Source organism: Tachypleus tridentatus, chromosome 2 (genome assembly GCF_004210375.1).
Source record: "Tachypleus tridentatus isolate NWPU-2018 chromosome 2, ASM421037v1, whole genome shotgun sequence".
Classification (NCBI taxonomy): domain Eukaryota; kingdom Metazoa; phylum Arthropoda; class Merostomata; order Xiphosura; family Limulidae; genus Tachypleus; species Tachypleus tridentatus.
In genome coordinates, this window is record NC_134826.1 from 57085609 (window position 1) to 57102288 (window position 16680).

The 16680-nt window shown below is 30.4% G+C and overlaps 1 protein-coding gene across 4 annotated transcripts in view; it reads right to left on the reverse strand.

Annotated features, from left to right (window-relative positions):
* Positions 1-233: 233 nt before the first annotated feature.
* The window catches only part of LOC143243906 (protein NipSnap-like), a 40341-nt gene continuing 23894 nt past the window's right edge, over positions 234-16680 (reverse strand). For 3 of the 4 annotated variants that reach the window (XM_076487676.1, XM_076487679.1, XM_076487677.1), the window contains 4 exons: positions 14370-14401; positions 9083-9174; positions 4806-4889; positions 234-3675 (listed from right to left, as the gene is read on the reverse strand). In XM_076487676.1, coding sequence (XP_076343791.1) covers positions 3611-3675; positions 4806-4889; positions 9083-9174; positions 14370-14401 — 273 coding nt within the window. In that variant the 3' untranslated portion in view covers positions 234-3610. Of the gene's footprint in view, positions 3676-4805; positions 4890-6534; positions 8507-9082; positions 9175-14369; positions 14402-16680 lie in introns of those variants that run through there. The other variant, XM_076487678.1, reaches the window with a different exon arrangement.

Sequence of the window (16680 nt, forward strand, 5' to 3'; positions counted from 1 at the left end):
GGATTAAAGATACAGTTTTTACTGATATTAGTAACAGACTTTGCACAAAGTGATCACCAGTAAAAGGGTAGTCTTTAAATAAAAAAGTAGGTATTTTGTTTAAATCAGACAAATAGTTGCTTATTTCTTTAAACTTAAAATATGTTTATAAATTGCTTCCTATAATTGAAAGGTTACTAACTATACTGCAGTCCTTATAAATTCTTGTGGTCTTTGGGATCCAAAACAAACTTTCACTTTAAATAAAAACTTTATTTATAAATAAATAAGTTTATTTATAAATAAATAAAGTAAAAATAGAAACACAAATAAATTATATCACAAAACTATAGATAATGGTTTGAAACTTATTTACTCAACATAATTTGAAGTTTTAAAATTATGTTCAAAAACTTCACACACGCACGCTGGTATTTTGTATCATTTTTCAGTTACTTATTTGTCAAAGAGCTCATACACAATACAAAAAATAACTCACATCATGATAAAAAGGAGTGCACCTGTTAATTATGTGATACTTGAAACTTTCAGGTATCATAAAATCCTGTAGTTAAAATTTATGTATTACTCTGATAACATCACTATCTCTGTATTCATAAATGTACTGTAAGAATCTGAAACAATCACAGGGTTAAGTAAAGTAATCATTCACCATAAAAAACCATGTTCACCAAATTATAAAAATAAATAAACAGTCTTACTTCTTACATACATTATCCAGAAAATTTTAAAGGGAGCAAAATGTTTACATGGAACACATCTTAACATTACTTATTTATCTCATGATATAAAGGAAGACCTATGTTCTCCAGAAAAGTGATATTTTGTCACTTTCTGTTTCAATGTATACTTTCATAAAAGTTTATACTCAATTTTAATAAATATCTTGACATACAATCTTAATTATTTACTGAATTAAATAAACATTATGAACACACATCAACTGCTTAATTTCATTTGTAATACCATCATGCAGCTTTCAACAAAGTTTTAAAAGGGACAAACTTTTACAATAATTTACCATGTGATTTGAGGCAAAAGCAGACAATCTGATAGTATTATATGTATTATCAAGATAGCTGGTATTAGAACTTTAATTAAAATAAAGTACAGAACAATGTTTGACCTTCTTGGGTCATCTTCTGGTTAACAAAGAGTTTGTAACTGATAGTTGACTGGCACATTCATGTGTACATACTGGTCTATGTTATTACACACAGTAAGCTGCTCACACTGGTCTATGTTACTACACACAATAAGCTGCCCAAACTGGTCTATGTTACTACATGTAATCAAAATACACATATCAACAACTATTACGTAACATTAATAAGTCCCCCCTGTCCTATGTTATTATATATAATCAAGATATTCATGCATGTATCAAGAATTATTAAATAGTATGTACCTATAACAACCTTTTATTTTGAAGAGCATATCAGTCCTACCACTTAATTAATTAATTAAGAAGATTCCATTATCTTTCTCAGAGGAAAATATAAAAAGAACATTATAACTGTTCCAATTGGTTCTCAGAATCAAGGTTTTGTATTACATCCCACTACCTTAAATGTTTTCAAATTTTTGTGAATCTTGGATTTAATGGGAAAATCTTATTAAAAATAGTAATAATGGAAGGTGGAAAAAAATCTTTAAAACTAACGTTACTTACTATTTAGTAATAGATTCACAAAAACTGGCCTAGTTTGTTCTATTAATTATTTCTCAAGTAACACGAAAGAGTTCAATACTCTAAACCAGACCATAACTTTTCTAAGATTAATTGGAAATTGTCTCACTGTGTTTAAATGTCCTAATGATATATGAAACATTCATTGCAAGGAAGTTGCATATGAAAGTTTATACAGTAAAACCTGTCTAAGCCAGAAACTGCTAGAGCAGAAACATGTACAAGCTGAAAATATCAAAATTTTGCAGCATTATCTTAAGATTTCTCTTATAAAAGACCCTCTGTATGGTGGAACCTGCATAATGTGGACAGAAAACCATCTTTCACCTATTAACAAGTATAATTAGAATCTGAGTAAGGCAGAATAAATGTTTTTAATTAAATATCAATAAATTCTTGTTTAATTAATAATGTGTTTAAATATTAATATCTCTGAAATTTTGTTACAGTAAGTCATTGGTTAAATATATTCTGTTCTTTTATATGCTGTAATTATTTTTGCAGTTAAATTAGATTCATGATTTGTAGAAATATATTTGTCTTTTAAGTGCAAAATTCTACTCTTTAAATAATTCTCACAAAAAAAAATTTCCTATTCTCCCAAATTTTAAAATGTAGGAAAATTTACTTAATACCCTCATTTTTAAAAAGAAGCTACTAAACACCCTTATTTTTTAAAAATGTTATTTGCTATTTTGATTCTAGTGAAATTCAAACTCTGATTGAGAAGATTGATTCAGGTGATTCTGTAAATGCAGAAAGTTTTGTGAACATTTACAAGAATGTTTTAACAGAAACTGATGAAATTGATTTAAAATCTATAATATATAATTACAAAATGGTAAGTGTGAGAGATTTAACATGAACAAAATGGAAAGGATAGTGAGGAAATAGAAATTCCTACTTCATTGCAAGTGTTAAGTTATATTAACACTATCAAGGTGTATGCAGAAATGAAGGGGAAAATGAACTTCATGAAAAGGCTGTAGAATTGGCATTATTTTTTAACCATATAAGAAAGCCCATTAAAAAATGAAACAGGTGAAACTGGACACTTTCTTAAAATAAATTTGATTAAGATTTTGTACTTATGTATATTTTTAATGTATATTTTTGTTCTTATTCTAATAAATATAGCACAAACAAGATAATAACTTTATTCACAAACTTCTTACTTCCCTTGAGTCAAGCAAGTATAAAATTCTGCTAAAAAATACACTAGCAATGTATCAACACTACACCTACTGCTTTCCAAATAATATACTTTCTAAACATTTGCAATTATTAGTGACAAAATGTAAAATGTACTGACATGTGCCACAACCCAAACATCTAAAGTGAGACAAATAACATTTGCAAAACAATACAAGTACAAACATTTGTGCAATAATTCACAAACAAACCTATACTAATAATAAATTCAATGATATATTTTAACAACATTATTCAAATATATTGACAAACCGTTTTTGAAATTATAAGAGCTATATAAAAGTATTATTGTATGTCAAATAATTATATTTAGAAAGTGTGTAGTTTTATTTTACAGTTTTATAGAGAAATTCATTTTTAGTACAATAATGGCATAAGGAGAAAAACATCTAATGTAGAAGTTTTCTTTTAATTTAATGTCAAGATTTATATGCAAAATTTGCTGACATATGATATACCTGCACATCTTGGAAAACCTTAATGGTTTTTCATTACAACAGAGATCAAAAGGTGAAATATTGTAACAAATAAAAATATCTGGTAACTGTATATACTCTTTCCTTCCTATAAATGATTAAAATATGTAAAATTCAAAATGCTTTTAACTTCTAACCTGGAATCAATATTGAAATAGCTTAGATTGAAAAATCAAAATTCAGTTACTGGTTATTAATAATACCATGGATTTTCCAATAAAATGGTAAACTTCTACAGGATTGGTGAGAAGGAGTTTGGAGTCAGCCAACGTGATCTCATTTCTCTGACAAGTGGGACTGGAAGATACAAGAAACACACTCTAAGTACATCATGATTCATACAAAATAATGTGTCATTACAAATTTTATGCCATAATAAAAAATTATGGTAATTATAGTAGTGGTTCATTTCCATGAACTACAGGACTGCACTTCTGGGTGTCTTCTTAACAATAAAATTTGTCCAAAAGCTTGCTAATACTATATGATCTATCACTCTTCAGCTAAGCCTGTAAATTCCAGAAATTCCAAATGAATGAAAATAACCCTAAAGTCACAATCTCCTTCATGCGGATAGTACACAACTTGAAAAATCAAACTTCTCAGCTCTTGCATGAACCTTTAAAACATTGCAGAAGACAACAAACAGTTTTTCTAACTTACATACCATTGCACTTCAATCTTGCCATTTTGTTGAGAGTAATGAGCAACTGGAATATTTCTTTTGAAGGTTTAACAATTCTTTATTCTTACATTTGGCATGCATACACTTAATGATGAGAAAATATTTTAATTTTTATAAATAATTTTCTTTTGAAAATTGTACTAAAATCTATTTTCTAACAAAAAATCATACATACAAAATTCTTTAACAATCACTAAACACATGATAATAGTTAAAACACGTACTGACTGCCTGATAAAATACTACAGATATGGATAAGTGACATAATATGATGAAACAAACAAATTGAAAATACTTGGAACAATAAATGGAATTCTAATATATAAAAAAAAAACAGAATATCAGAAATATTTTGTTTTTATCAATAAAAATATGATATCCAATGATTACTGTACTTAATTCAATATCAAAATCAAATAAAACTTAGATTAGTACACAGTATTAAGATATAAAAGTATACATATGGCAAACTTTTGATACACAGATTGGAATTCATGGATGAATAAAAATATACATATGTAAGAATACAAATATTTCAAACACAAATAACTAAATAATGGAAAAATCATCAAATGTCACAATTTAATCTCATGTTCATATTTGTCAATCTTCCTTTCTGAAAAACTTGAATGTAGAAAATTCAGAAAATCCTGAACTGAAAAAAAAAGTAAACTTTGTCTACATCAGTATTAAAAATACTATTATATATTCATTTTAACAAAATACAAATCTTTGTGATTACCAGTGTGAGCAACACATTCATCCCAACCTGGGTTCCTCCACACTTCTTCTCTTACTTCCTTTCGTACTTGTAGATCTTTGTAACCTAATTATAAAATAAAATATTTAACAAAATTATGCTCTTCCATACACCTTCAAAAATCATCACAATGAAACTATTAGTTAATAAAAATGCCACATTTATAAAACTGTACAACATTTTCCCACTTCAATGTAAATAAAACTATATATAGCACAGAAATAAGGAATGTCATTATATATATAGGTATTTTAATGAAATGCCTGTTATAATTCTGATACAGCTCGTAACTGCGAGCCTTCATTGATAAGATTTTAAGAGCACATCACAACTACAATTAAGTTTTAACTCTATAATAGGATAATTTGTGCTAGTATGTCTGTTAAAAGCAAATACAATGATATTTTATTAATAAATACTTTAAATGCTTCAGATTTCATACAAATTTATCAAAATAAAATAATTTTAAAATATGTTCAACATCCATCACCTAACACAATCCTGTTAACCTTATGTGCACGAGTATAGTAAAAGTGGTGATGTTCACATCCAGGAGCATGGACAAAAGGGTGATGTTTCACATACATGAGGATTGGTCAAAGTGGTGATGTTTTACATGCAGGAGTGTGGTCAAAGAGATGTTTTACATAAAGCCAGCAGTATGATCAAAGTAAAATGTTTTACATACAGGAGTATGGTAAAATGTAGATGCTTTACATGCAGGAGAGTGGTCAAAGCTGTGATATTTTACATTAAGGATTGCGATCAAAGTTGTGATGTTTTACCTCCAGGAGTATCATCAAAATGTGGATGCTTTATATGCAGGAGTATGGCCAAAGTAGTGATGTTTCACATGCACGAGTATTGCCAACGAGATGATGTTTTAAATACAGGAGTGTGGTTAAAGACATCATGTTTTTACATCCAGGATTATGGTCAAAGTTGTGATGTTTTACATTCAGGAGTATAGTCAAAATGAAGATGCTTTTCAAGCAGGAGTATGGTCAGTGTTAATCTTTTACATCCAGAAGTATGGTCAAAGTGGCAATGTTTTATATGCAGGAGTACGGATAAAGAGTGGATGCCTGACATGCAGGAGTATGGCCTAAGTGTTAATGTTTTACATCCAGGAGTATGGTCAAAATGGTGATGTTTGACATGCAGGAGTGTGGTCAAATTGGTGATGTTTTACATGTATGAGCATAGTCAAAGTGGTGATGTTTTAAATATACGAGTATGATCAAAATGGTGATGTTTTACAGGAATGAATATGATTAAAATGATGTTTTACATGCAGGAGTATAGTCAAAGTGGTGATGTTTTTCTTCGAGGAGTATAGTCAAAGTATGGATGCTATACATCCAGGAGTAAGATCACAGTAGTAATGTTTTACATGCAGGAGTATGGTCAAAGATGGATGCTTTCCTACAGGAGTATGGTTAAATTGGTCATGCTTTACATGCAGGAGTATGATCAAAGTGGTGATGATTTACTTCCAGAAGCATGGTCAAAGTGGTGATGTTTTACTTCCAGGGATATGGTCAAAGTGTGGGTGCTCTACATGCAGTAGTATTGTAAAATTAGGTAATGTTTACATGCAGGAGTATGGTGAATGTGGTGAAGCTTTACATGCAGGAGTAAGACCAAAGTGGTGATGTTTTACATGTATGAGTAGGATCAAAGTGATGTTGTTTACATGTATGAGTGTAGTCAAAGTGATGTTTTACATGTATGAGAATGGTCAAAGTGATGTGTTACACATATGAATATGGTCAAAGTGATAATGATCGACATGTATGAGAATGGTCAAAGTTGTGATGTTTTACATGCAAAAGTATGGTCAAAGTGTGGATGCTTTACATGCAGGAGTATGATCAAAGTGGTGATGTTTTACATGCAGAAGTAAGATCAAAGTGATGATGTTTTACATGTATGAGTGTGGTCAAATTGGTGATGTATCACATGTATGAGTGTGGTCAAAGTGGTGATGTTTAACATGTATGAATATGGTCAAATTGGTGATGTATCACATGTATGGGTACGGTCAAAGTGGTGATGTTTAACATGTATGAATATGGTCAAATTGGTGATGTTTTATATCCAAATGTATGGCTAAAAATGTGGATGCTTTACATGCAGGTTTATGGTCAAAGATGTGATGTTTTATACACAAAAGTAGGGTAAAAGTGATGTTTTACACATAGGAGTAGGGTCAAAGTGGTGATATTTTACATGCATTAGTATGGTAAAAATAGTGATGTTTTACATGCAGTAGTAAGATTAAAGTGGTGATGTTTTATATGCAGGAGTATGGTCAAAGTGTTGATGTTTTACATGCAGGAATATGGTCAAAGTGGTGATGTTTTACACACAGGAATATGGTCAAAGTGTGGATGCTTTACATGTATGAGTATGATCAAAGTAATGTTTTACATGCAGGAATATGATGAAAGTGGTAGTGTTTTACTTCCAGTAGTATGGTCAAAGTTTGGATGCCATACATCCAAAAGATTTGTCAAAGTGATGTTTTCATAGAGAAGTAAGGTCCAAGTGGTGATGTTTTACATGCAGGAGTATGGTTTATTTATTTTTAAAAAATCCAAGAATTTAGTCACTTTAGTCAATTAGTCACATCTGAAGTAAAATTCTGTAACTCAAGTCTCCATCCTTTAAGCACTGGAGGCCTGAGATGTAGAAATGTTTTTCAATCTTGACATGAAAATCACTTTGAACACGAACTATTCAAAACAGATACTTGGTATATTCATAGATAAATCTTTTTAGTTTATTTAAAATACTTCACAAAATATATTATTTTTTGTATGTGAAAGAGGTATCTTTAATGAAAGACTGCCAAATTTTGTGATGATATACACACAATATTGAACATCACTAGTATCAAAACTATAAAGACTTTATACCAATATACAGGGGTCATGAGATTGGTCAAATCAACTGAGTTTATGTGGAGAAAGCTAAAGCACAATTTACATTTTTACCTAAAAATAAGCTAGGTCAACTGCTATCTCAAAAGTATATGGATAATGATGCTTCAGGAAATGTGTATAAATTTGAATACACATATTGCAAAAGGTGTTTTATTGCTGAGACTAACAGACAAATTTCCACTTGTTTGTTGCAATGTTTGAAACCTCCATCTCATGTTTTTAAACACAAATTTATGAAAAAACATTCTTTTAATTCTCTCTGGTAGAAACCCTCAGCAGAGAGGATAACATTAATACACAAAAATAAAATAAGCCCTATTAATTAAAAACATAACTGTATTTTTAAAAAAATACAAAGATGTTCATTTACGTCTATTTTAATTCCTTTCTCTTTTGTACATAGAATGTATATCAATACTTAAGACTCTGGCCTGAAACTTTTATTATACTTAAACAGACAGTTCATTGATAAATTATTTTATTGTTTACAATTGGTCAGTTGGATGCTTGAAGATTACTATTCTTATAGACTCTCGTGATTCTTTTTTCTCAAATTAAATTCAATTAGCCTGAGTTCTTGTATGCCACTAGATGATGGAAGGTAAACTTGATGAAACATTGTGAATAAAAACTGATAAAACTTGGGTGAAAAAATACAACTGGTTCTTCTATAGCATTACTTCTCAAAGCAAGCTGAACTTCTACAATATTTTCATGGATGGCTGTCAAAGTACTCTAGCAACACAATGGAAAACAATGTGATTACTATCAAACTGACATGATCAATGAAACTGATTATATCAGTTTATAAAAATATCACACTTACATGCAACTCTGAGCTAAAGAAAAACATCTTTTCACAACTATAAAGTAGAGAGAAAAATCCATGAATTCAGGAATTGGTAAAGGTATCAATTACTCTTTTTTTTGGTGTTTTTTTGTTTATACCTGAAGTATAGCATTGAAAAATATTAACAAACATAAATAACTTTGTGTTACATAAAAGCATACAAATTTATCAATGTCATTTCTGACTGAAAATTTCTCCAACAGACTGAATAAAATTCTAATCATTACTAAAAACAGTGAAATACAGCTCACAAATGGTTATTATTAAAATTAAAAAAAAATTGAATTACCCAATTTCACCAATAGTTTCTGATGCAAAAATCAAATAAGTGAATTGATCAAATTATAGTATGTCAAGTCCCAAAACAATCCAGTTATTAATCCTTCCTAAGTGTATGTATTTATGAATTACTATATCTATAACAATAATACTATTATATTATGTTAACATTACTAACTCACCCCATATATGATGTACCATATACAACTGTCCTATTTGAGAGAAAAATCCAGCAACAGCATGATTTTTTTTTCTATATGTGATGGCTCTTGCCCTAAAATACAGTACAATAACTACTTTCATAAAAATATTACTTCAAACAATAATATTCATTAATTAAATTACTAGACATAAAACTGAGTAATGAAAAATTCCTTGGCATCCACTCAAAAAACAGAAACAATTGTACTGCCAATGTTGAAATGTTGAGCTGTTAAATTTTCTGGATACAATCTTCATTTCGAAATTAGACAAAAAAACAAACAATCCAGTAGTGAGGAAGACAGCTGAAAAGTGTGAAAGGAGATACATATCTGTCAAAAGTATGTTTTAAGTGTATGAAAATATTAACTTATAATGTAATTACTTACCTCTGTTCACAGTTACAGCTAGAATTCCACATTCAGCAGCTGGAGGGACTAATTTAAATTACCTAAATGAGCACCCATGGAGTTTGCCATCTCTATGTGGAGGAAACACACAAGTTGGAGACTAAATCACATCTGAATCAAGTATATTATTTGCACAAGTGAAGTCAACTGGTGTTGTGTCACAATCAAAGATAAAACAAGTGCCCCTTCACAAATCCAAAAGAAAGAAGAATGTTTGTAGAGAAAAAATGGTGAAATATTAACTTGTGTCCAAACCAATGGCACTGGAAGTAACTTGATTGACCCCTTACAGAAGGAGGGTTTCCAGCCATTCACCTCAAGTGGAGGACCAAATGGGAAGAGAAGCCTTCTTTCCAAGAATCTAAACCAACATGTATGCAAATCCAACACACCCTGGAAGAACAAGAAACCCTGGGAAGTTACATTCCAATAACATCAGAAAGATGGAAGTACAGCATAGAGGATCGACTCTAGTTTATTCCACTTACATGAGAGGACTAATGTTGGTTAATCTAGCTCCAACCAAAACTAGTTGCCCAGAAACAGAAGTTCAGGTGGTGGTAGAAAGGAAGATTCTCAGCTGGAGAGGCAAACTATAAAATAGATGGGAAAAATCCAGTTCAGACCAATGACATCTGGAATAAAATATCAGACCCACAAGCAGGAGGATAGATATGTCTTCTACACAGGATGGAATGGGACTGTGCACACTCAAGAAAAGAATATTCCTCTTTGATCCACAACCTGAGAAGTAGTAAAAACTCTCATACTCTACTGGAGGAAGGGGGAAAGAAATGCATTGGTGAGTCCCAAAAAACACATCTTACAAAAACCAGGTTTGGATGTGATAAAAGATTGTCCAAGATCATAACTCTGAAAAAATAACCCATCTAAACCATCATGCTGTGGTCACTGGCCAAATACAGGAAAACCAGAGTTTGAAAAGACAAGAGATCTAGACTTGTTTCCCCCTTGCTTAGTGATAAAACTGACAACAGAGAAACTGTCAGAATGAAATATAACCATCCCTCCCCCATAGGAAATGGAAGAAATTACACAAAGCCCAATGAACGTAAAAAGGTCCTAGGATGTGGATATGGAAAGTAGCCTCCTCAATTTAACTCTCACCTCTAAATCAAGGAGAACTCCTCCAACCTACCAAGGAAACATCTGTGCACATATGGCATGAGGCAAAGTAATGGGAACCTCAAAAGTAGTAAACTACATGTTGAGCCACTAATCAAGGTCAGCCTTGCTCCTAGGTAGAAGGAAGATGGAATGATCCAAGGGAGTTCCACTGATTGATAAGTACAATGAAAGGAATGCATGTGCTTATAACCCAAGGAATAAGAGCACTTAAGAAAACTCATAACCTAAAAGAAATAGAACCTCACATGCAGAGAGAGAAGGAGAAGGTAGAGCTATAGTGACTTTTCACTCCATATCCTGGAGCTAAGGTTGAGAAGGCTGGGCTTTGCCAAGATGGGAAATGAAGAAAACCTTCTAAACAATAAGAAACTACAAGGGGTAGTAAAAGATTTCTCCAACTTGATGAGAAGCCCCACCCAAGCAGCTTCTCAAAGGAGAAAACAGATGTAAGTTACTAATTAGACAAGGGAAGAGGTGAACAGAAGCCTTAATCCATGAAATGGCAAGTCTGAAGATCCAGTGAGCAAAGAAGATGTGCAAAAGAATGCACCACATGACCAAAGACTTACAAGTCTGAAGAAAATCAGAATGGTATTGCCCAGAACTAGAAGACAGAACCCTTTAAGATGAACCAAAGAAAACAGATGTGACACTGGGGCAAAAAAACTCACTGGATGAGATGTAGGGCTCCATTGTGAAGCAAAGCATATCTAGCTAAGGATAAAGCCAGAATAGATCAATGATTAAACTCCAAACTATCATGTTCTGGAGACAAAGATGGGAGTAAAATCCAAGTTGAGTGGGGACCACCCATTCACTATCTCCTTTTTGTAAGAAGCCTCAGGCACAGCAAGATGACTGGACAAGGTATGATCCTGAAGAGGAGGGAAGGAAATCTGGAAAGTGTATAGAGGAGAACTGAACATAAGATAGAAACCCACAGATAGATCCTGTGCAAATCATGGAAATGGAATTAAGTGCAGCTCAAAAAGACACAGAACTCAAATATTTTAGAGAAAGTTTGTTTGTTCTTTTGTTTTTTAATTTCGTGCAAAGCTACTCGAGGGTTATCTGCTCTAGCCGTCCCCAATTTTGCAGTGTAAAACTAGAAAGAAGGCAGCTATTCGTCACCACCCACCACTAACTCTTGGGCTGCTCTTTTACCAATGAATAGTGGGATTGACCGTCAAATTATAATGCCCCCACAGCTGAAAGGGCAAGCATGTTTGGCGCGACGGGGATGCAAACCCTCGACCCTCAGATAATGAGTAGCACGCCTTAACCCATCTGGCCATGCCGAGCCTTTAGATAAAGTACTCATTACTAGTTAACTAACAAATACTTAGAAATGTGTTGAGTCTACAAATTATCTAAAAGTAACAGCCCTGCAAAACTATGAAATTTGATCTAAAACATAATACACACTACAAAATCACTGCTCCTTGGGAAATTACCTAAAATATTGAATTTATAAGTTTATTCAAAGAATCTATAAGACAAAAGGCACAAAAATAAAACCTACCCTGAAGAACATGAGAATAAAATACACCAGTTAACAACAGCAAAGTTTAACTCAAAATCAATTCCCAATTAGATGTAAAAAGTAATAAAGAAAAAAAAGAACTTAGAAAATAAGTAACATCAGCACTGAAAGGAAGTAAAAATGTAAACAACAAATAAAGGAATAAACAAATTCCCAATGAAAGTTTTAATCTCAAGAAACCTAGAAAACAAAAGAATTATAAAAATTAAACTTACCAAACACTGAACAGAGAAGACATAAGTGATCTAAATTATGAAGTGTGGAAATTAGATCCATCCACATGAGCTTACATAAATTCAATGAGCATGGGTATATCTGTAGGGAGTGAAAAATGCACACAGAAAACTTGCATACAAAAAGAACAATACCTGCTGTAGAAAGAAACTTTCCACATATTAGTTCTATCCCTCTCCTGGAAAATTGTAACTTGAAAGAAAACAAATTTCTGGCTGAGCCTAAGACATCAACTCTCTTTGAACAAAGCTTGTGTTCCTTAGCAGACATTGTGAACTCTGAACCCTGAAGACTGGTGTTAGAACTATTATCTACTTACAGTAGAAAGATTATCATCCACTATATGAAATCTCAAATTCATATGAACAAAGTATAATTAAAAAAAAGAAAGAATTCAAAAACAAACAAGGAGAAACAGTAAATATCATATACAAGAAGTAAAAAACTATAACTAATAGAAAAGCAATGTTTGCATGTATCAAATGACATATTACATTATAATATGTTCAGAACAGAGAGATGTAAGTTTCACTTATAAAACACCAGTTATTTCCTTGAAAACTTTAAAGATTTAGCTTAGAAAGACAGAAAGATTTTTTAAAGTCTGGGAGAATTATCTATTTTTAGCATGCTATTAGACAATGGTCTTCAGTACATAATTTAATTATGAAATGTAATTATAAATAAATGTACACTATTACAAGCTTAAAGCTACTTAGGATAACAATGTAGTTTCATATTACAATTTGAAGTCATTCTAGAAAAAAAAAATTATATTTTAGATTTATCTTTTTCTTTTTTAAGTGATTACAAAGTTGATCAAATTGACTGATCCCATATAAAGTGGAGAAAATAACAGATAAAATATAAAACTTTACTTTAAAAATGTTTGAAATCTATTTAGGAGGTTTTAGGAATTTACACAAAAACATACGAGATCTTTGAGATGAGAAAAATTATTTTTAATATTAACATGAAAATTACTTTCCACATGGACTATTCACAACAAATACCCAACATGTTCATGTACAAATATTTATTTTAGTTTATTAAAAATACTTCACTAAAATACACTTTTTGTACATTAAAGACTGCCAAGTTTCATGAAGATATACAAACTATATTGAAAGTTTGAGGTATTAAATCTATAAAGACTTTAAACAAGTGCAAAAAGGAAATATGGTCAGTCAAATTGACACTGACCAAGCTTGTGCTGAGAGAATTGTAACAATCTAGAGCATTCATGTTTGCAGATTGAGTGAACCACACAATATTGAATTTTCCATAATTGGTTACTGATACTTATGTGTATAAGAAAATTCATGTTCAACAAACCCACATTGCAGAAGGGTGAACTGTAATAGTTCTTTTTTTTCACAATTGCTGTAATATACATGCAAATATTCTGTAACACTCTATTCTTATTCACAATGTTCATCTAGTAGCATACAGCATAATCATACAGATATTTCAATGTTTTGTAAAACTGATTAGTATTTACTGCTACGTTAATTTATCCAAATATTAACAAAATATAACTCACTATACCTACCTAAGTTCCTTTATGACTTCCTTTCAAATTAAACTCACAAACAAAAATATTTTCATAACTATAATATTTTTTAGCAGGGCTATGTACTTGAACAAACGTAAACATCTACATTTGACTCTAGCATAAAGTTTGTATTTTAATAAATAACCGATAATCAAAATTTCAAAATCACACAAGTTGAAAAATATGTTTCCTACCTAGGCTTATTTTTCTTTAAATATTAATGTTACAATTATCTAGTGAAACCCGAAAACTGTCATATAACTCAGTTTGTCTACTACTAAAAATGTAAACTTGTAGTGAATTTTACTGGTAATGTACATTTCTTATTTACAGTAGTGTTGGAAATATACATGTACAGTTAAGAAGGAAAAACATACCATATGTTTCCCCACTCGATCATAGTTCCTGGCTGAAGAAAGGAAAAGATTAAATTAACTAAAAGGAAAAACAAGTGAAGAAATATGTTACATGAAACAACTGACAACATGCATACTGAAAATTAGACACTGTTATATGCCAATTCGAACATATTATAAAACTATGCCAAAAAGATTCACTGGCCATTATAAAAAAAAAAAAAACCACTGTTTTAAGCTCTAGCCATTCTATACTAAAACTGGCATTTGCCTTTGTGAACAACAACATAAGTTTCCCTCAGTAAAATGGAAAATGTTGTAGGTTATTAAACACTTGAAAAATAAAATGCTATTACAAAAATAATACAACTCCTTTCAGAATATTTTTACAATGAAACTTAAAAAGTTTAGTTATTCAGTTTTAAATATCAAAAGAAAAACTACCAAGTAAATATTGTAATTATCTAAAATGAGTGAAAAATCACAGTTAAAAGATGTAAAAAATACTAATTGTTTTATTTCATCTGACTTTTACATATGGAGATATTAAAGGGATTAAATGTGCAAAATTAAGTCACTTTCATAAAAATACAGTACAATTATTGTTTACTTTGCCTTAACAAATCATGGCCCATCTTGTATTTCAAAATCAAAATGCATATTAACCCTTTCTCAATTGGTCATGAGCCAAAGGCCATATCATTGTCTTTGTAGCTTGCATTCAAAATTTTATTGCACTATTATTTTATAATTTATGTCAAAAGGTTTGTAATCAAATGATAGATTATAATGCAATCTTTAACATTATATATGAATTAATTTTCTAATTTACAAGCACATTTTAAAGGGCAGTACCTAAATATACATTTTAGTGACTTACATGCTATGTTCAATGTAGCACTGTTTAAAATTAGATGTTCATGATGTCGAATATGAAGTCTACAGTTTTGTATAAATTAGGAACTCACATTATTAATGTTAAAAAGCTAAAATATAAAATAAGAACCTCATATATTTTTATTTTGCTGAGATATGGCTTATGTACTGATTATACACAGTGGACCCATTTATCTCTTTCCATTTTTATAAACAGTCCATTACACATACACTTACTTTAATATATGACACATGAATAACCAATCAGCTGATTAAAATCTCTCCAGAGTGGTTTTCTTAGCCATTTTAATTTGTACAAAGTCTACCATGTTCTTTCAAACCAAGATTTTATGAAGGTAGGTTGTGTCTTTAGTCTGCTTGAAGTTTTATATTTTTTTAAAATCTAAATACATCATAGTTACTAAGTTTAATAAACTATAGTGGATTTTCTGGTTTCAGTGTAGGAAAAATAAGTTTAATAATTTATTTACAAATAGTAATAATCTATATACATCAATATAAACAAATAATTTATATTTTAAATGTAACCATATACTACAAAATACTAGTCCACTAAAACACAGCCAAGACAAGGAGGTCTAAAGGTCAATTTCTATTTAATAGATATATAACATTAGTGCATGTGTACTGTGCCAATGCAAGTTATGTAATGTCAGCTAGGCAATATAAGGTCCACATAATACAAAAATAAGTATATATGTAAATATATAGGGTAATGAGACTTAAGTTATCCAGACTAAACATTTTTATTTTCATGTTATAATATGTAGTCTTTGAGCTCAAAAAAGCATAATTTATATTTATTTCCTAATATTTTATGATGGTTACAAGGTTTGTCAAGTGACAGACCTGACACAGTTAAGAGTATAGAAAAGAACATAAAGTATAAAGTTTTACAGAAAACAAACGTTTGAAATGTATTTAGGATGTTTTAGAGATTACACAAATATACTGGAAATTTTGGGGTGAAGAACAGTATTTTAATCATAATATAAAATCACTCTACACTCAGACTAGTAACAAAACACTCCATTTTCACAAATAAATCTTTAGTAAAAATACTTCATTAAAATATCTGATTTCTGATACAAAATAATTGTAATCTTTACTAAAAGTATGCCAAATTTTGTAAAGATACACATGCACTATCAAAATTATAATACAAATACTTAATGTGTACAAATGTGTAAATATTATACAGAGCCCACAGTGGAAGGATTATATGAATTCATTTTTAACCTATCTAAAAATATAAATGAAAGCAACTATGTTACATGTAGTGAAACAAAATGAGAAATTTTATTCATCTTCAGGATACCAGTTTATTATGAATTAGGTAAACACACCACAAAAATACTTTAGACATAAATAAAAAAATAAAATAAAATAGTAAAAGTTGTATATACCATATTATATCATGTTCAAAAAAAATAAC